The following is a 23,210-nucleotide window of genomic DNA, read 5'->3' as shown; positions in this document are numbered from 1 at the left end:
GGATGGGAGAGGGAGAGGGAGAAGGAGAGAGTTTGACTGGATAGGAATGGAAAAGTTGGACAGAACTGCCAATTGATCGAATGAGTGGGTCTCTGGGATGGAAGATCGGGGGTGTCAGAGTACAAGTGTAGTGATTTGTGAGGTGGAGAGAGTAAGGATAGAGATGAAAGGGAACTTTTATTCAACGTGTATCCTTCTCTACACGGCGTGTCAAAACTTACCCGACTTGAAGTTGTGTAGATCGGAAAAGATCGCTTGGCCACCTTCTGTTGGTCCACGCTGCGCTGCGAGATACGACGGTTATGACGGGGTACGGAGTGGAGTGGAGAAGGGTACAGTAGCAAGGGGCAAAGGGGGCTGTGCAGAGAGAGATGTGAGACGCGTTGGAAAAGTGAAAGAAAAAAGTGTGATTCTCCGGGTTTCGGCGGGACGAGGATCAACCACTGGGTCCGAGGTCCTTTCTCAACTCTTACAGTCACCAGTATGTAGGTATGGGGAATGGAAAGTGAAAGGCTACCAACAGCCTACAATTGTACGCGGAGACGGAGATGAGAAACCACGCAGCAGCAGTCAAAACGCGTGGTAAAAGAAAAAAGCTTTCGGGGATTGTCACCCTTTTACCCCTCCCTCCCTTCCCCCCCCCATTTTCCGTCCCTGAAACCCCTGAGCTCGATGGGAATCCGTACTCTTCGGCAAAGTCAAAGATTTCCATCAATGCCTTCTCATACTTTACATACGATACTATGCTTAACTTGTTGCATCTCATCACTCATCCACACCACTCCACCAGATACTAGTCTGACACCCACACCATATACTTTCAAGTGGATAAGCGTAGACAAAGATGGAACAAGGAATAAAATCAAAGTTCACCCTTCACAGCTTTACTAACGCTCTCCGCGAAATATTCGACGTTACCAGAATTCAACCCGGCCATTGAAATCCTTCCATCCCTCGTCAGATAAATATGAGCTTTTTCCGCCAGTTTATCAACTTGTTCTGGTTTCAGACCGGTAAAACTGAACATTCCGATTTGCGATTTGATATGACCCCATTCACCGGGAGTGTTCAATTCGACCAGTTTGTTGTACAGTTTGGTACGCATGGAGATTATACGTTCTGCCATGCCTTTCACTTCAACCAGCCTGTGAATGAGCGAAACTACATTGTATTCTTCTGGCACGGTGTCATCATGGAGGGAAGAGAGCAGGGGAGTAAGGTAGACCAGCAATAAGACAGGTAGACAATTTGAACAGCAGATTAAGATACTGTGTGGGGGGAAGAGGTCAGGATGAAAAAGAAAGAACGAAGACTGACCATTCCTCGTACAACTCTGGTGATCCTAGAATAGCGCTCACGAGTCTAGCTCCGCTGACTTATCAGCTTGATCCTCCTGTTCTCCAGCTGGCGTTCGCTCACTGGATAGGAGGGTTAGAATACATAGGTCGGATGATAATCTTCAACTGAGAATCCACCCTAGACTTCTCCTCTGGAGATCTACAGACGAAAGAGATGGCTCCGACACGTTCACCGTAGAGACCGAGGTTCTACCATTAGCTTTGTCTTTCTTCCTCGAGATTGTCCATCTTATTGAGCAGCATGTATCCTCTTGGTCGATTCAAAGCAGAAGATAAGGAGTGATCGACAATTGTAAACAAGATCAAAGATGAGCAGAGAATGAGCCACTCGACACACCTTGGCGAATGACTGGCACAAGAGAAGCTGATGTCCCTGCTCGACAAAGTATCTCACAGCAAAGGCATCTTTGAGAATATCACCCGATGCAAAGCCTTGGTAGGCCATGTCGAAGAATGGGAAATGCTTCTTCTTTTTGAACAAGTCGGACAGTTCTTTCCATTGAGCTTCGGTTGGGTCGATACCGGTTGGGTTCTGAGGTCAGTGTGGGTCACTCCAAGTGTTCATGTCAGGTGCAAGGGCTCAACTTCAAGGAAGCTGTCATGCCCGGGTCAAGTGAGAGGTCGGGGACAATTGGAAAGACACAGCTGATGAAGACGGGCAACATCAACACAACACCAATGATGTGAAAGGATCAGAATGAGTAAGAAACCACTGGGAGGAGTAAGTTTAAAAGGAAACTCACATGAGCACAAGCATGCAAAAGGATGATGGAACCTTCCGGCGCAGACTCGATATCTTGTTTCATTCCTTCGAAATCCAGCCCAACGGTGTCTTTGTCAAAGTATCTGATGTCAGCGGGTCTATCTTTATCCAGCCTATACCCCCAACCCCCACCATCGCACTTCAAACATTCATTCAGACATCGCCCATCTTACCAAGCATAGATCTTGAAGGTACGTGATGCCAAGGTATACATAGATGTGAGCAGAATGCAGATGAGTTGGGGCATTGTGGAAAGCCGAAGAAGGATGAGAATGGACGATGAGGAAGAGGAGTACCCGCAAGGCAATAAGCGGAATAGAATGAAGGGAAAGGTGGGAGTAGTGAGGACAGTACACTCGGACGCTCACTTGTATTGCTTCACTTCCAGCCCAGAATCTTTAGCAATAGGAATATGGTTTCCCCATGTCGGAGAAGGAAGATAGATGGCTTTTGCACCTGGGTAGAAACGAGCTAGGAAAGCAGTACCAATTCGAAGTGCGCCTGTACCGGAGATAGATTGGGTGATGGCGAGCTGTAGGTGAGTTATTGTTCCTTCACCACGTTTCGCCCACAGAAGAAGGGTACGCTCCTCGTCTATTGATTCGACGGGGATCTTCGAAAACCGTTGCAACATTCACTCTGCTAAGGGGGTGGTTGAGATTTCCAAATACCCCCAAGCCGTATCCTCGTAGTCTGCGCTTCTCACATTGTTTGAGGAACGGGAAAAGATAAGTCGGTCATGAAGACGAAAGACTTGACTCACACGACCCTCTTTCAACGGAATAGACTCTTTTCCATATGCCAACTCCGCTGCTAGTTTCGTAAACGGAGCAAGACCCTAGAGATCAGTTTCATCGAAGCATTCTCCATATACCATCCTTTTTGAATATTCACATCAACAGTAAACTCGCTACAACTCCAAATGTGATGATCGGATTGCCCAGAAATTTCCGTTTTCAAGCACGAGATCCATGCAAGGGTCATTCGAGAGATGGAAATGGATTGTAAAGTGATTCCAACTCACAGTAATGGGAAGATACTCTTTATCACCTTTAGCCTCATAAAGCAACTTCTCAGCTTTTTGAACCGAAGGTAAAACGTAAGGTTTGCCGTTTTCGTCGCGCTGGGCGTCAGCAACACTCCTTTTTGCCTTTCGTTCATGAGGAGGATTCTCTCAAGGTGGAGCAAGTATAGACGTTGGGATTGTTGTTAAACTCACGTATGCACCTATTCGTCAGCTCTGCAACAGAGTTCAATGCTTTGCTCTCTTCCCAGTCCTATTCTTCTCATGTCCCCAGTCCCATTCCTCCTATTTCTAGTGTGCCTGAAAAGCCTCAGTTGAATGGAAATATGAAAAAGTGATCTTCAAGCGTGATACAAATTTTAAGGATCGTGGACGTGTTGAGAGGACTCGGAAGGAGACAGATTATTGAAGAGAAACAAGGGGACTGACCAACACCGAGATTGATCTTCTTAGGAGAAGTATCAGCTTTGAACTTTTCCGTCACTCCTTAACTTATCAGTCATCAAAGTTCGTTGATATTTGAGTGAGGGGACGTACCGAGAATAGGATCAGGAGGTCTGAATGTCAGTCATACATTTCCATCTTTCTTCTCCTTTTCTGGTACACCTCTCTTGCTCAACGAGAAGTACAGTAAGTCTGTTCGACGAGAAGGAGAAGGATCGAAGTCATTGTATAGAGGTGCAAGTGTGAGACGTGCAAGAGGTATAGAAAGTGTACGGTGTGTAGGAGGTATGAGAGGTGCAGGAAGTATAAGTGTGAGAAGAGTGACAAGGCGCAGGGGGTAAATATAAGACGTCCAGTAAACCACTTCATCCACAACCCCAAGAAAAGAACACCCCATACACTCTCACTGGGGTTGATTTGAGAGAGAGATGAGGTCAAGTGGAAGATAAGGACGATATGGAGTGAGGAGAACCAAGTGGAAGATGAAGACGATATGGAGTGAGAAGAATACGAAAAGTCTGCAAAATGTTGATTATGAGAAGTTGACAGTGGAAATGAAGTAGATAGTGAGAAGGTAAGACATAAAGAAAGGAAAAAAAGAAAAAGATAGTAACTTACCCAGCAGGTACATTATTCCAAGAGCTCAATCCTCTCATCATTAAACCATTTCTAGCACGTCCTATACGACTGATGGGTCGAAGGGAGAACATGGTCACTAGGATGTTGAGATGTTCTCTGTCTGCTTATCTAATATCTAGGATCTAGGAAATATGTATAGAAAGATATCTCTTTCTCTTCCTTTGTATCTCTGGCTGTAGGTGTTGTGTGGGATCTGTGAGTACCTAGAGAGTTGAGTGCAAGGAGGGGAAGGTGGTGAAGTGGGGTGAATAGGAGGAATGTACTAGGGGCAGAAAGGTAAGATAGGTCCGGCCGGAACATCCCGGACTTTCTCCGCGGTGACGAAAATCCAAATCTCCCAACTAACTACGCGTCTTGGGTTATCTTGACACACCATGAACTACTACTCCTGCAGTGCTGATAGCATGCAACAGGTGAAATGGACGATGCTTCATGCTTCAGATGATACAAGGGCGAGCGAGTACAATCTGAAGTACAGCTGGTGGAAGATCAGTAGAGGTAAATGCAATCAGTAAAACAAGACAACGTAGCATAGCATAATACCATCCATCCATAACCGGCATGATCACTAAACATGAATGCGTACAGGCAATAAGTGTAACTACTGATTTGTGTGTGTGTGTGTGAGTTGTCTTCGATACTTTTGTTCAATTGGTCGCAACTCTTGGCTGCAAGTCGTACGTCCCATTTGAGAGAGATGTACAGGGAAGACCTTGATCGTACTTCTCATTTGAGAGAGATGAATCATGTAAAGTCCCAATCGTACGTCGATACCGAAGACAATGATCAATGATTGATGCTGGTGAATGTGAATGGATGAGAATAGAGGAAGTAGTAGAAAATAAGAGAATAGAAAAAAAAGTCGTGGTATTGTTTTGAAAAATGCTGGATTGTATGGGAATTGTCGTAATGCAAAAATGTTCGATTCCTTGTTTGTCGTCCTCTTGTCCCCTTTCGCTATCTCACTGAAACGTCCCTCTCCACTATCACCCCCGCAGTGTTCTCCTCAAACTCATCATCCCTCTAAATGAGCCCTTCCTCCACATCACCGTTCCCTGTCCATAGTCACACTCTACACCTCACTTTCCTCCCCCTACACCTCAACCGAGTTCGACGATCCAATGCAAACACGACGTCACCGTCTAATTTGATAACCGCCGTGTTGACAACGCCGGTCCCTGAGCTTGAGCCTGTGGTTGAGGTTGAGGCAAAGCGTGTAACGGTGGTCTAGGATGTGGGTGTACGGTAGGTAATGGATGTACAGGTCTACCTAAAGTTCCTTGTACACCCATAGGTGGATGTCCTGCCAAAGTAGGTTGACCAGCGGTTCTATACAATTTCGGATCTTTCCCAGGATATTGTCTACTGTAAGGTGCGACATTTTCCTTTGCTCTGACATCGAAAGGATTGACCACATTGGCATGAACGGGAGTGATGGGTGTAGTCGGGACTTCGTCACCTGCTTCGGAAGATGAACATGACGTTGAAAGTGCACCTGGTGAACCGGACAACCAACTGTCCCGTTTACCCGATAATGATGAGAGCCAAGAGGATGAAGGTGCGAGACCAGGTGTGTGAAAGGAATGCGTGGGAGTGACGGGCATGAGAGATCCCCAGTGGAATCGATGACCGGAGAGGTACCATTCGCGAGCGACTGTAGAAGAGCGGGAGTAATAGACAGGAGCGTATTTACGAATAATGATTTCGGAAATGGAGTCGAGACGCTCAGCGAATTGTCGATCAATGGCATAGGCGACACGGATTGCGAGGACCTCCATCTTTGGGGAGTACTGGTCGTTAGCTGATGCACGGGCGATCACGACGCAAGTTCAACCGGAGGATGTATACAGGTAATTTCAGAAACAGGAGCAGAACAGGCGAAAGACTTCAGGACAAGTTAAATGAAGTGTGACCCACCTGAACTGGCCTGCCACAGATATATCGAGCCAATATCAGACTTCCCAAAGCTACAAACTCGGCTTGAAGTCCAACAAACTCCCTATGGAACAGCGTAACCTCCATGACAAACCTAGCCATGTTTTGGACCTTTCCTTCTTCCTGCCATCTCCCATCACCAGACGCTTGGACGCGTAACCAAGCTTCCGCTGTTGGATGTCCGACGACCCAACCGATGGTAGCCAAAACATGTCCTTCCATCTGGATGAACGCGCTTTCGTCGTATGCTTTACAACACATCTCAGCGAGTTCACGTACTAGTGGGACTTTGTCTTTGCCATCTTCGAATTTTGCCGCGATCCAAAGAGCTGCACAACCCACGAGTTGATAATGTTTCTTGTATACGACGCGTTTAGAGACGTATCGGTCGACAATGTTCATAGTGAGATATAAGACTTCGGGTCGGAGACGGAATTGAGTGTGAACTTCGATGAGGAAATCGATAAGGTATGGTCGCATGAACCATTGGAGTTCTGGTTGCATGTCCATGAGATCGGCAGAGGCTAGGGTCAAGTCCTAGGAATGTCAGCTGAGTACTACGCGTTGAAATGCCGTCGTTTACTTTCTGTGTAGGGCGTTGGTGGAAAGGAGAAGGATAGTTGTACGAGAAGAGAAGAGAGCTAATGTGAGAAGTGTATCACTCACGTCCATTCGCATCATATAATCCACAATGTCAGGTTCGTACTGTTGTTCAAAGAACAGATCTTCCTTTCGTATCGGCTTATACACCATCTCTCTTGATCGCGGTGGGGGACCCAGAGGGACGGCGGGTGGAGGTACAGCTGTAGGTGCGGAAGCCGCGACCGGGGGAGGAACAAGACCCAATGTTGTCGTGGCGACGGGCGCTAACCCTGGTGGTGGAGCTGAGGCGACCGTGGGTTGAATGAAGGCCTGCGCCTCGAGTTGAGCAGGAGGGAGGATAAGAGTACTCATCGTGTGATCGGGAACAGACGTTGGAGCAGAAACTGAAGTGGAAGCTGATGAAACGGAAGTTCCAAAGGCTGATGAAGATTCCGCTTCTGGTTCTGGTGTTGGGACGATCCGAGGTTTGCGCCAACTGTACAACGAGTTACGAGGTGGTTTCGTCGATGTAGGTGGCACAGGGGGCATCGCCTGATTCACGCTGTTAGACGAAGGGAAACTGAAGAAGCGCCGAATGATGATGACTGTTTTTTTGGGTTGTAGAAAAGAGGTGAAGAGATGTTGGAAGGAATGATTCAAGCTTCGTAAAACTAGACTTTAGAAATCTAGTTGAACGAGGTTTGTCGGAGTGTTCAGATTGGCGGATAAAGTTGTTTGAAAATAAGTGTGATTACAGGAGACTCTGAGTGGACAAAAGACAGTTGTCGATGTTTAGAGACGGAGCGCTGCTCTTACAAGACACGTTTGAAAGACAGATACCAAATGAGAATGAGTATTCGAGGATATATACGAAACACGAATGGAATTGGGGCGTATAGTGATTTGACCGTTTGAAGGAATTTGAGTAAGAAACGATCGAAGCCAGTCGAATGAAGAACAACGGTAGAGTATAGCACAGTTATGATGTCGTTTGGTAATTAGACAACGGGATGTCAAGAGGGGTACGCGAGATGAAAAAATGGTCGTGATAAGATACCGATTGCGGCGAGATTGAAATTTCACAACAATGACGACGACGACAAACAATGTTTCGACGTTGAGAGAGACCAGTGACCAACAAGAGGGGGGATAATAGTGTAATTTGAAGAGTCGAGTCGATTGAACCAACCAAGGATGAAATGGTCGAGAGTGATACGTCAAGATTGACCCGATCGAGCGAATGCGTGGTTTTTCGATAAATGCCGAGGAAGAGTATGAAAATGGTAATTTGATAAAAGTGGGATTGTTCGTCACGAGATGATGAAGATGGATACAGAATGAAGAGAAAGCGTGAGCTCTAGTTCCCAATATGATGTGATATCTCGACGTGATGAAAACGGAAAAAAGATGAGAGAACCCAAGATCCAGAATATGATTGGAAACAGCCGAGTCGTCAAGACAAGGAGAAGGTTAAGAGATGAATGGGAATAGGAGGAGGATCGTCGCCAGGTCGTCCCGATATCAAAGCATGAACCAGCAAGCTATTCCACGACGAGATCAAGATGAGATCAAGAGAGAAAAGAGTATCAAGAAGGAAAGTCTGACAGATGATATCGCAGTCAAGCTGGACCAGCACGAGATGTCCGTCTGGTAGACCCATTAGGGGAGGTGCAACGCCAAAGGAAAACGAGTGAGGGTGCTCATGTCTCCTGGACGGCCAACGAAGGTCAAGTTTGGCACGAAATCACCATTGACGTGCGTCAGTCAACGGGGGTTTCCGAAATTCTAGTCCAACCGGTCCCCATCTGTGGACGCACCAACCGTCCCACGGTCCATCGGTCAACGGTCTATCGAAGACCGGCTCCAGGGGTAACAAGGTAAGGGGTTTGGGATTGACTGACGCCTCCTCAAAGAGCATGAATGGAACTCGAGGTGAGAAAGGGGACGAGTTTAGGGATGTAAGGGGATTGGAATCAGGGCAATTGGACGTTCGATCGAAACCAAGCTAAGTGTCACGTCGGGAAAAAAGAGAAATCACACTCGGCCAGGCGCGAATTTTGAGTTTCTCTCTCTTCCCCTCATCCCCTTCTTTCTTCCTACTTCTTTCCGAAAGCTCAGAACGCACAGACGTGACTGACCAGCCGGCGGGACATATCCTCCTTCTCTTCTCTTCACTGGTCACCTCCATCCGAGCCGATTCCGACGCCTCACCGGGGACTCGTGCAAACTCGAGCCAGAGTTCAAAACGTACCCCCATGATTCAACGGCATAGAATTCAAAAGTCAAGAGTCTGAGTCTGAGTCTGACAGGAAATTGAAAAACAGATCCCAGCGTGACAAACTCACCTTTGTCGCTCCTGTGTATCCTATCGAACTCCTTCAGAACATGCGATTTCCCCGGGTCTTCGGTCGGTAGATTTTGCGGGGCCCGAATTGCCCGAATTCGAGGTGGCGTTCTTTTGGCGTAAGGAATTGTAGGATCGGGTCTTGGCTCCAGGGTCTAATGAAAAAACAGAGTCAGCCATGAATTCTATTGCCTGTCATTGCTTTTTTCCTAAGACCCGAAACTACATAGTAGCTTTTCTGCGAGACAGAATTTGGGATCTGTACGAGACAAGCGACGTATTCCATGAGATCTCTCCAACAATGTTCATCTTCCTTCCACCATTTCGAAGGATATCCTGGGTGGTGAAGGCCTAGGAAGACGCGTCGTCCTTCCCCACGCAACACTTCTCGTAAATGTCGTAAAGAGCTCAAGTATTCTGACAACTCTATCTCGGATGGCCAACTGCCGTATGGCTCTGAAGCAACGTTTAAGCTTCGAAGTGGGAGAGGCACGAAGATTTGCTCTAGCCTCGAATCCAACATTCCCGTTCATATCGAAATTCACACGACCAAATGGAAAAGATGTGGAGGGATGTATGCGGGTATTTGAAGAATGACGCCATGTGGAGAAGGTAAATGAGGAATGTGGGGCCAGTGGTATCATGGATTCGTAAGCGGTAAAGAAAGATAGTGGAGTGTGATCGAAGGATAAATGAAATCGGAATGAAGTTGGAAGCTCACGAGTTCTATCTATTATCTTTCAAGTATCTCTGGGTCTAGGTCTAGGACAGGTGAATGGATCGGATGGCCAGTGTATGGCGAAGCGGTTGGGAATCTTTGAGAATCTGTGAGTGAGTCTTGCACTTTGATCCATTCGATTGAAGAGTGGGGTATCATGGATCATCTGATTACTCACTCTTTTAACTCCTTGGACGATCAGTGTCGATCAGAGACGGTTTTGATAACGTCGGACCCTATCATGTCAGTGAGATATTGACGAGTTGGTGAAGGCCACCTGTTTGACGAGGAACAAGGTACGAGGTCATGGGATAAGGACTGACCGGGATCGTCGTCAAGGTGGATGGAGAACAATAGGTGATTTTATTTTGCCCACTTGTATGGGGCACGATTAATGGGACGGATCAAGGATTGAAAGAAACAATAAGGGATGAAATGATATAGGATAACAATGTAAGTTATATGGAGAGAAAAGATGTCACAAGTCAAAAGTCGCGCTCACTCGTGTTCCCTTCTACGAACAGCCGATAGGCCGAAAGTATGTTGATACCCCGTATAACGACTTTGAGGACGTATCAGAGTCTATGCCTCGTGTAGATCACTCTATTGGAAAGACCAGAGTCAAACACTCCTTTGCTCTTGCACGTCGTGTGGAGAAGAGATGGGAGGGATGATGATGATCGTCGTTCCGTCCGCAATCCGTACTTCCGTGAGCCGAGGACGAAGGGCCGTGAACCGGGGAGGTCTGAGTGGAGTCAATTGACAATCGGGACCTAGAGGGAGGTTTTATGAATAACGGGGCGAGAAGGTTGGTGTCGCAGGTCTGTGTATGGGGAAAGAAGCGGTTCGGCGTTTGCGGAGGGGAGAGATGAGAAGGGGGGTGGGGAGAAGAAGAAATCAGATTTTGTGATAGGACTGACGATCAGCCGTTGGACCGAATTACTAATGGTCATCGCGAACATGTGTGTATAAGGGGTGTTTTTGTTTCCCTTCCATATCTGAACATTGTCTAATGTGTAATGAATGAGGTAGAAAGGGGAGGGAAGAGAAGAACAAATGTGGAGATGTGGAGAGTTTGAGAAAGTATAAAAAAGGACGCACAATTGTTCTCCTTCCCGATCTTCAGGGTTCGTGTGTGTGTGTGGGTGTGTGGGTGTCGGCGGTGGAAGTTTGGGGTTTTACTAGAGGGAAAGATCGAAATTGAACCGACTTCCCGAGTTTGGAATGAGGATCAAACTGTGTGTAGGTTGATATGATGCTAAAGCAACAGATTATCTAAAAGTTGTCGGTTGTCGGTGGTCGGAAGTTGATATGAATTTCTACTTACTTTTTCTGATTTTTGATTGAAGAGAAGGTATTGTCGTTTTGAACAAAGAGAATGAGGATACAAGTGACGATGGATATAGGATGAGGTATATAATTACACAAGAGAGTATAAGGATAGGGAGAGAAGAGAAGAGGGGAAGAAGATTATGGTTCGTGGTTTCTTTTCCCCCCCCACCAGAGATCAGAGTATGAGCCCCCCTAAGCCCTTTCGATCACGATCACCGCTTGACCTTTAGACGAGGAAAGAAAAGTAAAGGGTACACGCTTGGCTTCTTTTTTCTCTCTTTTGACTTTTCTCTCTCTATCTAATTCTTGTCGTCCGTGCGGAGAAAATTCCTTCTTTTTCAATATCTTCTTTCACTCACCTCTCCACCTCTTCGTATTATATTGATGGATAGAGGATTGATCTGATAGAATATTCTCTCTCCCACAGAGCCAAGAACGGCTTTCAATCCGCGGTTCTATGCATTTGGACCATGCACCATAAGTCGCGAATCCCCGTCGCATGCATGTCGCAGATTTCAGATTCTCACTTTTCGGCCTCGAGGCAGTCGAAACCAAGGGGGTGTAGTTGATTGCATCAGACATCATGCATCATCAGACATCAGACATCAATAGATCAGGTATGATGACATACATGATGGTATGATGCATCGTAAAATTGATGGGTGATTGCCCTGCTTTGGAATTCTATGAAAAATCCGAGTATTGGCCATGATTTCGTTCATCTATGTCATTCTCTGCCTTCTATACAAACCATTTGATTTTAATATACATATAGACCTTTCTCCTCCTCTTAACATATGACATATGACATGTAACATATAGCATGCATGTCCGATTCAATACTCGAGATCGATCGCGAAGTATAAAAAAAAGGAATATAAGACTGTTTCGAAACGCGTCCCCCCCCTCCCTTCGCGTCATTCGCGCCCAAAACACAAGACACATCCTGTCCCATATCCCCATGTCATTCATCACTCATCCCTTCCTATCTCATACACAGAGAATACACAAATACATCCTGTATGAAATTTCTTCCTCATCGCGAATCATCAACTTACGTTTTTCTGTTTTTCCATTATAAGACTCATCTCCTACAATGGGGAAAATCAAGGCGTAAGTTGAACGATCACATTTGTCTTTCTCATCGCCCTAACGCCCTTTTTTGATCCTCAACTTACCCCTCCAGGCCACCTGGCCACCTGCACCTGACCATCTTCAATCATTATTACTACTACTACTCTCCGTTTCACGGATTTGACCGAGAGACTTGCCAAGCATACGATTTCCCTCAAACTACAGTATCATCTATCTGTGAATCACCGAAACATGACGGTGCATGTCACATGAAAGAGGAGTGACGCCGTACGCCGAAAGATGATGGTCGTCTAGCGGACATGTACGTGTATTCTAATCTTCTTGGATACCATCTTCCCCACCCCCCGGCCCTCACCAACCTGCTCGACCAACACTGCTCGGCTTCCGGTGACCGGTGACCGGTGATATGAAACGAGAAGCAAAAAGTAGAAAGAGGGTGAAGAGTTAGATCCGATAATTAACTTACAGCACCAAATCATGCACGGTCCCATGATTGTGAAAATGTCATAGAACGAAAGACGGTATGCTCAGACGCTAGAAGGGAAGAAGATGTTTCATCTTTCTCCTTCTTGGCCCTTGGTGGCGTTGAACGTTCTTTTCGCCATGCATCTTTATGTGGAGGTTCCTCTCGAAAGTCACATGGTCATTCTTCTCAGGATAGACAGAGAGATTTGAAAAGTTTTCTTGCGTGATATTGGAAGATGAGTTTGTCCGAGTAAGATGTAAGCATGCATGTAGGCAAAGTGGGAGAAAACGGGCACGTAAGATCGACATGAAGGTACGGCCCTTGTCAACTTTTACATGCAAAGCCATGTTCCTACCAGCTGCCGGTCACCCGAAGCGAAAAAAGTTTCCTATATCCTCAATTCCTCGACAAAACCCGAAAACCCGAAATCCGATGATCTGATTGACCGTATCAACCGATGACCGAGTTTTCCTTTTGACTCTCCCTTTACCACCTGCGTCCTACTCCGCCTTCACCTCACACGTAGCCAGCTCTAGCACCCTATCACCCTCCGTATAAGATCTAAGTCATAATGCCAATGTCAACCGACTTGTCTACGGTTCACATGAAACCATGGTTTCATGGATTATATGAGGAGAATGGAATTTCACATGACACTTTCCATCACAGGTCTAAAATGACCCACCTGACCTGGAGCACACTAAAACCGTCTTGAAAGACGGAGTTCGGAGTTCAGGTTAAAGACTTAAGACGGACATATATCACTTGCTTCCGTCAAAGAAACCAGGGTCATTCTCACGGCCCACGGTTCCGCCTTAATACTTCGCTACCTGAGGTTCCGTTTCTTTTGGCGTTATCACATCTTTTTTCTATTTCCTAACATACAACTTCAGAGACAAAGACCTGATCTTACTTTCATTACTTTATTACCTGAGCGTCTAGATGTGTTTCAGAAATCCTTAATATCTAAGCTTTCTTCGGCTTCGGCTTAATTAAGATACTACTCTTGTCCCTTTTTCCGTTTTTTCTGGTTTCCTTACGCCTACTTTTTCGAAAGATCCAAGATCCAAGGGAATATTGTAAGACTCAAGACACGATTTTCAGGAATTTCAAAGATCTCAAAAAATTCATTATTGTAACATGTGGCAAGTCAAGATGTCAGGTACATATTGTAGCAAATCAGGAAATCAGGAAGTCAGGATAAATAAAGATCGTACTCGTAGGGTCTTAGGTAAGTCACTCGAATGAGACACTACTTTTCCATCCATCATCGAGTTTGCTTCTTTTGATCCTTAAGATCGGTGGCCTGGATCGGTGGCTTGACGCCTGAATATTTCTATTCAATAACCGAAACGAGACCAACACATTACTTCTACGAATATTGAATCATGAATCATGAATCATGAATCGTAATTCATGGACTCAGAAGCTTTAAGTGAGACGCGGAGAGAGAGGAATGGTATGAGACATGAGACATGAGAACGTGTCTCACATTGGGTGGGACATGGGTTAGGTAGCTAATAGCTAATAGTTATAGCCGGACCTCGGTAGATGATCTAGATGAGGAATGAAGTAGAGTACGACGATTCGACTGGTGAATAATGAAAGACAAACCACCCCCACGATCCACAATCCATAGTCATATTCGGGCGTAAGAAAGACATTTGTGGGGCATGATACTACACTGTATCACGAATTTCCCCATGGTTCTCATAAGTTCATGAATTTGGGGGAAATTGGGGATCTGGAGATCTGGGGATTTGGGGATCTGGAGACCCGAGGAATCGAGTTGTCTAGGATTGGAAGACATACGACGGAAATGAAATGTTCATGACTTCAATGACAAATCGTAAATATCTCTCAATTGAAATCTAGGGGAAAATCATCGCATACTCAATAGGAAGAACGGAAGGAAAAAAGGGTAAAAATGATACATGGGATCATACTGTACAAATTTCATGTGAGAGAGACGTCATGACATTGATGGAGTGAAAGAAACGATTGACAATGCCAACAAGAACGGATGAATTTACAATTACGCCAACTTGTTTCGAATCAAGACCCACAAACCATACCCTACTATTGTGATTCCAATAATCCATATGACCCAACTGATCATCTCTCCCCTTCGTCTCTTTCTCCTTTCATCCTCTACACTTACAGGTCGATTGTAAGGTATACCCATACATAGGAAATATACGAATAAGTTTTCTTTCAATCGGGACATTGGAGGATAACGGAGGGACATGATGGGTTCGAATATGAGAGGTACTTTTATAACAGCTTAGCAGTTAGTACTTCTGTCATACGTCCGTCTCATTCTTAAGGATTTAGGGAAAGGGGACGTATAATTGGAGAAAGAAGTGTGAAATACACAAGTAGAAGAAAGAGTCATGAGACAACCCACTCTTGAAATGACTAAAAGTTCGGAATCCATCGTAACCATGATAAGATCCCCCTATTTGTCAACTTCACCAAGACCACGCTCAGAATACTCACATCCTGAATCCCCTACCCCGCCAAACGGTTGTGTTCGTGCTACTCATTAACATCGTTCTTATGTTCATTGAGGGAAGAACTTGCAGATGGTAGCGAAACCAAAATCATTCCAAGTTATAGACCCGCTCGTCGTTTCATTTACCACTGACCGTCAGTCACAGTCACCAGATCATACTATGCGACGCACCTTTATCGAACGCCGAGCGTTTGCTTGAACATACGTAAAGAGCGAGGGGATGAGGTCGGGAGTTTATGTACCGTATAGCGGCATCTATGTCCTACTCGTCAGCCTCGACCATCTTTAAAGCTCACAGATCCGATATGAATGCCGCTGATGGGTGAATTGGAGTTGATTATGACGGTCCAGAGATAATCTGTGTCCTACACAAGCGATAAGACGAGGCGGGGAACCACTCACTCGGACGGGGATCACAGGTAAGACAGGACCGAACAATTCTTCTTCAACCAAAGGTCCAGTCTCATCTTTCCCATCCTCGTTCAATTTCACAACACTGAATCCCATCCGACGACGTAGACGATCTTCTTCTCCTCTGTACACCAACTTACCCTCTGCTTCCGCTTTATCAAGTATGTTCATTTGACGTTGAAAAGCGGCCTCATTCTGCATTGCAGAAGTAGAAGGTGAGTGGATCATAGCGTTTGGATCGGGTGAAGAAGGGTATTGAGTTTTCAGACTAGACGTTAATTTAGAAATCCTTCTTTACTACTGTCTCCAACTTTCAGACGATATATCGACTGGACGTGGTGCATTGGCACTACGTATGATAAAGGAAAGGTTCCACATTGAGTGAATAGTGATTGGGGTGAAATTCAATGTCAAATCGAAGGAAGATGACCCAGGGATTACCAACTTACACATCTTTACAAGCCTCAACAAAATCGTCCACCCTATCTTTGGCGCACAGCACATAATCCGGAGCAACGCACATCTGTCCCATTAACACATCCTCATCGGTTCAAAGGGGAGAGAAATACCTGTCCACAACTGAATTGCTTGATACTGAACATCCTAGCAGCGGCTATTCTAACATCTGCACAACTGCTCAATATCACCGGACTTTTCCCTCCCAACTGAATATCAATGACAATATCCATGCGAGATTATGACTCACTTCGAGAGTGGTAGGACTGAGGGTTTTCGCCCCTGCTGCAGCGACCAATTTTCCGACTCTGTTGGATCCGGTAAAAAGGACTGATGTCAGTCAACCTGGTACAAACCCCTTCCGACTTGAGATGAAGCCAGGGTCAGACGTGACTAGAAAAGGTGAGAAGGTGAAGTGATGACTTCATGTATGACTGTAGAGAGGAGATACGATCAAAAGTTAAGGTATCTGGTAGGATAGTAAATAACTCACTATGACCCCATTGGTATTCCAACAACTTGGTGGATTGTTCAACTCCTCCAAGAACCACAGCATAACCTTCCGGATCTAAATATCGAGGTAATAATTCAGCCAGAAGGGCGGAAGAAGTAGGTGCAAGTTCCGAAGGCTGTATTTTCAGTCTCATTTCACTCACATCTGACTTCCCACTTCCCACATTTCACAAAGTCAGGAAGAAGGTATGAAAGTGAAAGTGAATCACAAATTGTCAACGAGAGTGTGGGATGATGTACATACTGACTTTTATGATAGCTGGACAACCGGCCGCTATGGCTCCTACCAAAGGACACAAAGAACATTGCCAGGGGAAATTCTATTGAGAAATCAGGTTCGATCTTCAGCGTAGAGAGAAACGCTAACCCAAGGACTTATAATCTATTTCGTCAGATACAACACTCTGTCTTCGAACGTGCTTTTGCGAAGAGACTTACCAAAGCCAAACCCCTAGGTTGTTTCTTCACACTAGGTCCTAATCGTAAGAATCACAACAATCATGAGAGTTATAAAAAAGGTATGTACTGACTCATGAATTTATAAGCTAATAAAGCATCTTTATATTGAGTTTCATCTTTCATCCATTTCTTCGTACAACGAATGGCTAGTTCAATCTCGTTATAAGTAGCCATGAGCTAAACGATTTAGTTCTTGAATCTCCATTTGACTGATCAAATCATCTCTTTCCTAAAGGATCCATGAGAAGATCATGTTTCATCTATTAACAAAGATCTACAAATTCTTAAGTTGACCAAAAATGTCATGAGAGTATGAATGAGACGAAGGGGTAAGAAAATAAGAGAAGAGAAGAGAAGAAACTCACATCACTCAAAGCCATATCTTGTCTACCCTTATCGAGATCAAGTTTCAATGCCAACTCGATCCTTTTCTCATTATCATGTAAAAGATATCCTAATTGTTTGAGATTGTAAATCCTATAATCTAAACTTGTCGTTATACCAGAATGAAAACAATCTTTCAATTTATTATACACCTGTTTTATTCATTAACTTTACATTCCATCCCTGTCAAAGTGATGATTTACCTCTCCGATTTCCTCGAGAGGTGTATCGATATGAATTGGAGTATCCATGATTTCTTGAGAGGGTTTGGAAGACATATTGTTTCTTTCCTAATGCCTTTCTTGTATGTTAAGTAGTTTATTGAACTCATCTGTTGCAAGACCGTTCGAGGGGGTTGGTCGCCGATAGCCGATGTGCCGGATGACCGAAAGATGAATGTGGCAATGTGGCGGTGACTAACCTTCCTTCCGTTCAGGTTCAAACTGCCACATGCCACAGCATCAATAAGAAGTGATAATATACGAGTACATACCTCGTTCTGTAAGAGTAAGGGTGTAAGAGTAAAACTCTCTCACTCCGATGTATCCTCAGGGTCTTTCGTCACTCTGCCAGAATTAAGATGCCTTTCGGGAAACCAGGGTGACGAACAAAGGATGATCGTCGGATGAAAGGATACGATGAGGAGTTGTGGTTTCTTTGTCCGAGTGGTGTGATTTTACGAATGAGTAGGGAAAAAACATTTTGGAGTAATCCTCTAAATCTCGATTGTTCCAGAATCATCAACAACTTGATTGACTACTTTCTCGCTAAACACTCATAACAACGACAAAAACCATATCGGTGCTAGAGTGATCCGACACAACAAGAAGAAGAGGACGTGAGGATTGATGATTGTTGATTGTTGCGAAAACGTTGACGATATACGACTTTACTGGTCCCAAATGTTTTGAAAATGAGACCCGATCTATCATGTCATTCAGGATATTATTTATCTTGGGAATATGGGCGATAAGCCCCATCAAAGCTCAAACTAGTAATGCTACGTGTGTTAGATCAGACAAAAATGAATGGTTATTCAATAGTGTGGATGAATCACCATGGTGAGTTGGTCACTGTTATCTCGTTGTCTCTGTAGTTCTCCTATCTTTTATATCTTTCATGTCTTTCCTCTCCCCCCTATTTCTTCTTTCCTTCCAGTCTTCCAAGCGTTTTGTCTCTCTTCTTTTCGTCCTCCATCTTCCTCAATACAGACCTCGAACAGGGAATGAAATATTCACGAGATGACGTCCACTCAACCTTCACAGCATCCCGGACTAGAGACCAAGAAGAACGTGATCCGTAGTGACAGTCTACGGAATGAATACAAGGGATAATCATCATTGAATGAGGTTGCATTGTTGGAACAGAGAAAGAAGAACTAACCTATCAGTCTAGTTTGGTCAAAATTACAATCCCTCTGTTTACCTTCAGATTCATATATAAACGTTCCACCTTTACTTGATCCTTCATGGGGTTATAACGCCCCAGGAGATGAAGGTACTATATGTCAATGTAATTCTTTATCTTATAGTCTTATGGTGAGTGTATGCTTTATCCTATATCTCCCTCTCAATCCTCATATCCAAAGTCTCGAGTATAATCCTTGACTCGTTTCAGTAGTAATTGTGGTGATAGAACCCACTTTACTCTTTGGAATTGTTTTTCCTACCTGTATCAAGTCGATTAATGAGCAATTTGATTTTAGGAGAAATCTCTTTTCATAGTAGCGATCACGTAAACGAAGTAGTTATGGTTGGGCTGATTCATTTAGGCAGGATGTACATGGTGTCAACTTGGTGATTCAGGTGGTTGGGCGTCGGAATCAACTTGGAAATCATCTTGTCCTTCTTGGACTGAACAAGGGTGCGTTAAAATCATATCCTCTCATACTCTCATTCCAATCCCTCCTCTGAATTATTTCATCCTCTACCATATTTGAAACACTTCATCATTCTCTTCCTCCTTCTCTTCCCAAACTTTTACACACATCACTCATTTTGTCCATTGGGTATCACACTTCACATACTCCCTGTTTCTTCATAAGTTTCTTATGTTCCGAACGTGATTACAATGAAATCATCTCCCAATATGACAGATATACAGTACAATCTCGACAATTCCCCTGGAATCCCTGACCCATTTCCAGTACCTAATCCAGAGATGGTGTAACATCATCAAAATGACCGTATCCACCATGAGAGAGTGTAACAAAAGCATGGGTAGTGAGTGATGTTGAGAGGTTGAAAGCTAATGAATCAGACTAAACTTTGCGGAAAATGTAGTTTCTTTACCAACATACATATTCTCACCACTTCCTTCACCTTCAGATTCATGGTCCCCTTCATCAGCATCATCATTCGCACAAACGTATACAGCCACGAACATACCTACTTATTCTCTCACATTATCTCGATCTTTCTCTACTCCTACTCCTAACCCCACTCAACCTATCCCTTCATCAGGAATCAATTCCAAACCCGGAACCTCTTCCACAAACTCCTCTTTGGCAGGAGGAAACAATGATGGTAGTGGAAAGGGGAATGGAGATGGATTTAACGTTTCTAAATGGGGTCCAATAGTTGGAGCCGTATTTGGTTCTTCATTAGTTTTAGCTTCTCTTTTAGCTTTAATCTTAAGATGGCGTAAACGACATCCTTCTTCTTCTTCTAAACCTCTTCCTTCATCTAAAATTCCTCCTTCCTCTTCCAACAACGATTTCGGGGAAAAAAATAAAGATAAATATCTTATTCAATCAGATTCAGAATCACAATTAGGTTATCCAAGATCATCCAATTTGATAGAAAAACAAAGACAAAATACTTTTGAAAAAACTTACAACCAAAAGAAGAAGAATCAACCGAAAAGAGGAATAACAAGAAGACTCACAAAAGGAATAAGAAGTACTTTATTCGGTGATCCTACTTCTTTCTTCGCCTCAAGACCCGCTCCTAATCCCGACACGAAAACTCGACGGAAAACAGGTAGTGAAGAAAGTTTCGGTGCCCATGAACCTGTTTTATCTTCATTACCAGGTGATTATGGAGGTTATACAGATTCTCCATTACCAATGTCAGCTTTGAAACCTTCAGAATTCCCACATAAACAAGGTTCCATAAGATCTTTTGGTAAAAGGGAATCAAATATGATACTTGAACAGGAAAGAGATGAAGCAAAGATGAGGGAATGGAATGATCCTCCTGCTTTCACAGGAGTAGACTTCACAAAAACACCAGCTCATGTTGGATTTGAAGGAGGTGCTGAGATTGTTACTTTATCAAAATTGTACAATACCCCATTAGAAGTTAGAGTTTCGAGTGAAAGTGGGGATTCAAGAAGATTAGCCGACGTTCCTGATGGTCCTGAAGATCAAGATCATTGGGATGAACAAGATGAATGGGAAAGAGAAAATGATCAAGTGAATGGGGGAGATGGTTATTGGGAAGAAAGTAGAGAGAGCAGGATAGAAAGAAGACCATTTTCAGATACGGCACCGACATTACCGAGTTTATACGAACCTCAGACTGGAGCTGAAAGATGGACTTTGACAAATGAACAAATGCCTTCGAGATTGACTCAGTTGAGTGGATATCCAGTCAGGATAGGTTTGGAGAGTCCGAATAGTCGATATCCCGAGACGGAGAGGAATAGTCGGGTGGATAGGATAGAAATGCCTGATTTACCCAGGGGAATCAGTGATGATTGATGGTGGGATTCAAGTAATTCGGGCTATCATAACAAGTTGGAGGTGGATTAGTGATAATCAGTCGGATGAAGAGATTTGGAGAAGCAACGGAACATCTGAGATGGATGGATAGCGGATGGATTGGTATGACTCTACGTATGCATGCTTGGTTGGTCGATTTTCTTATCGGCTTGAGAGATCTAAGGGTATCTAACGATCAAAAGCAGAAGACTTGATCTTCTAGCTTGGAGATGGTTCGTGGGGCGGGATAACCTATGGCGGCCAGATGGGCTCTGAGGTGTTAATTTCAGCTTCGGGTGAAGCTCGCAGCTATATCCTGGGCGCATATCCCTTACGAAGAACTTATATCTGAGGAAGAGGGAGGAAACACCGCATGAGGGGGGAGAGGAGAAATCTCGCGTTGATGAAAGATGGTGATTGTGGAGAAAATTTCAACACTCACTTCATCGCTCCGATCATAGGAGGGGGTCCACACATCAACACCTTTTCCCCTTCTCCATGAACAGAAGATCCGACGCCACCTTTAGGCATGAATTGTTCAATCATTTCTTTCGTAACGAAGCCAGTACCTTGATTCCAGCCAGCTGGGGGATGGTTCAGGGTATGCTAGAGTGTCAGCCATTGCCATTACCCGATAGAGTCACGAAGACAGCCTGTTTCTCTCCAATACAACGGACGTTGGAGGGATCGCCAGAAAAGGTGTATCGTGGACGATTATGATGTTGAGGACGATGAACTCACGTAGAGCTTGAATCTTCCATTGGATTCATCTCTCATTTTCTCAAGATCATCTCTCAACACTACTATCAGCTCTGTTAACATTCGTCCAGTAAGGAGAGCTGACAGATATCATCTTCATTGACATTGGCGTATATGAGAGCAAGCTCAGTTTTGTCTTTTGGATCTTTCAAAGAAGATTTGATTATCTGATACATGGGTGTGATACCTGTACCTCCGGCGATCATGAGTAGGTGAGGGGCGAGGTTACGACTGTGGATCAGTATTGATCATCTTTTTGCCTCGTCAGATTGGTCAAGTCATTTGTCATCCGTCGCAGAGTTGTATGTCACAAAGGGTATGGACCAACATATATCCGAGAGGCAGGGATAGGAACGTAAGGAAAAAATGTGTGGGGTGAAGATAATCCAGTCAAGAAACTCACGTATAAGCGAATTTTCCCCTCGGACCTTTGATCCTAACTTGTTGACCTATAGTGAGAAGAGATAAATATCTAGAAATATTCCCTTTATCGTATGTCTACAATCAGCTATCGATCATATTCCACCCCTTCCCTTCTCTACTCTACTCATAGTCATCCAAGATGTTTACCCCTCCTCTCTACCCGAACAGCAAAGAAGGGCTCATCATTTCACGAAAGCAAGTAGGCATGAAGGGACCTTTTCTACTTCAAGGACAGACACACGTCGATGAGTGAAAAGTGGAATCCTCACTCACCTTGACGACCAAATCGAAATGACCCAAATCATCATCCAAAGTTACAGGCGTATAACTTCTCATAATTTCCTTGCCATCAATTTCAGCCGACACGCTAATATGTTGTCCGATCGGTAATCCTAGACAATCGGTAGATTTAGGGAGTGAAAAGACGTATCGAGCTGTATTATGTGACAAAGCTATTTTGTCGGTCAGAGTGAAGGGACGCCATTCCGTAGGTGAGAGTACGGGATGAGGTTCTGGTTCTGAAGGACGAGCTGAAGTCAGAAGATGATTTTGGTTTCGACATTCCATCTGAGTAGATTGTAGATGGTGTGACATACGAGTAGAGAGTTCAGTGCACGAGTTAAGGATACTTTGGAGTTTTAAAGGAAGAAGAGGTAAAGTAAGTGATAAGAGAGGAAATTCATTCTTCATTCATTCATCATGCACATGAAATGAAGTAGAAGCAGTCGGAGAAAGATAGGAAATGGGTAGGTATAATGAGGCGAGAAGGAGAACATCGGGATAAGAAAAGGAGAAAAACTCACCAGTGATATAAATGAACCCGATTATCAAAACACTTAAACCGATGATAACCTCTATGACATGTCCTTCTAATCCGAAAGGTTGAA

General features: G+C 44.4%; 6 protein-coding genes across 6 annotated transcripts; 2 read left to right on the top strand and 4 right to left on the bottom strand.

Annotated features, from left to right (window-relative positions):
* Window positions 1-862: 862 nt before the first annotated feature.
* Window positions 863-4,245, bottom strand: TREMEDRAFT_68635 (uncharacterized protein; the record flags this gene model as incomplete). Its single annotated transcript, XM_007004718.1, has 12 exons — window positions 863-1,145; window positions 1,318-1,371; window positions 1,420-1,547; window positions 1,696-1,890; window positions 2,102-2,204; window positions 2,490-2,653; window positions 2,885-2,959; window positions 3,146-3,244; window positions 3,341-3,348; window positions 3,575-3,631; window positions 3,683-3,702; window positions 4,208-4,245. The coding sequence occupies 12 exons, from the start codon at window positions 4,243-4,245 to the stop codon at window positions 863-865; spliced, it is 1,224 nt and encodes a 407-aa protein (XP_007004780.1).
* Window positions 4,246-4,741: 496 nt separating this feature from the next.
* On the bottom strand, window positions 4,742-6,916 carry TREMEDRAFT_43910 (uncharacterized protein; the record flags this gene model as incomplete). The annotated part of the gene is made up of 3 exons (XM_007004454.1): window positions 4,742-6,018; window positions 6,152-6,700; window positions 6,830-6,916. 3 exons carry the CDS (start codon window positions 6,914-6,916, stop codon window positions 5,371-5,373), a joined length of 1,284 nt encoding a protein of 427 aa, XP_007004516.1. The 3' UTR covers window positions 4,742-5,370.
* A 1,357-nt stretch (window positions 6,917-8,273) lies between these two features.
* On the top strand, window positions 8,274-9,444 carry TREMEDRAFT_62186 (uncharacterized protein; the record flags this gene model as incomplete). The annotated part of the gene is made up of 4 exons (XM_007004549.1): window positions 8,274-8,386; window positions 8,428-8,622; window positions 9,070-9,152; window positions 9,323-9,444. The coding sequence occupies 4 exons, from the start codon at window positions 8,274-8,276 to the stop codon at window positions 9,442-9,444; spliced, it is 513 nt and encodes a 170-aa protein (XP_007004611.1).
* Window positions 9,445-14,735: 5,291 nt separating this feature from the next.
* On the bottom strand, window positions 14,736-17,716 carry TREMEDRAFT_68634 (uncharacterized protein; the record flags this gene model as incomplete). The annotated part of the gene is made up of 16 exons (XM_007004717.1): window positions 14,736-14,983; window positions 15,108-15,158; window positions 15,200-15,238; window positions 15,284-15,343; window positions 15,387-15,477; window positions 15,618-15,894; window positions 16,076-16,149; window positions 16,196-16,291; window positions 16,333-16,412; window positions 16,576-16,711; window positions 16,844-16,915; window positions 16,963-16,977; window positions 17,034-17,071; window positions 17,126-17,231; window positions 17,420-17,590; window positions 17,642-17,716. 16 exons carry the CDS (start codon window positions 17,714-17,716, stop codon window positions 14,736-14,738), a joined length of 1,629 nt encoding a protein of 542 aa, XP_007004779.1.
* Window positions 17,717-18,368: 652 nt separating this feature from the next.
* TREMEDRAFT_62184 (uncharacterized protein) lies at window positions 18,369-21,141 on the top strand (the record flags this gene model as incomplete). Its single annotated transcript, XM_007004548.1, has 4 exons — window positions 18,369-18,499; window positions 18,829-18,976; window positions 19,210-19,301; window positions 19,698-21,141. The coding sequence occupies 4 exons, from the start codon at window positions 18,369-18,371 to the stop codon at window positions 21,139-21,141; spliced, it is 1,815 nt and encodes a 604-aa protein (XP_007004610.1).
* A 196-nt stretch (window positions 21,142-21,337) lies between these two features.
* On the bottom strand, window positions 21,338-22,890 carry TREMEDRAFT_30374 (uncharacterized protein; the record flags this gene model as incomplete). The annotated part of the gene is made up of 6 exons (XM_007004355.1): window positions 21,338-21,413; window positions 21,584-21,747; window positions 21,883-21,941; window positions 21,986-22,131; window positions 22,304-22,398; window positions 22,597-22,890. The coding sequence occupies 6 exons, from the start codon at window positions 22,888-22,890 to the stop codon at window positions 21,338-21,340; spliced, it is 834 nt and encodes a 277-aa protein (XP_007004417.1).
* Between the last annotated feature and the right edge of the window lie 320 nt (window positions 22,891-23,210).

Source organism: Tremella mesenterica (assembly GCF_000271645.1).
Source record: "Tremella mesenterica DSM 1558 unplaced genomic scaffold TREMEscaffold_5, whole genome shotgun sequence".
Taxonomy (NCBI): Eukaryota; Fungi; Basidiomycota; class Tremellomycetes; order Tremellales; family Tremellaceae; genus Tremella; species Tremella mesenterica.
This window is presented reverse-complemented; position numbering and strand designations above follow the sequence as displayed.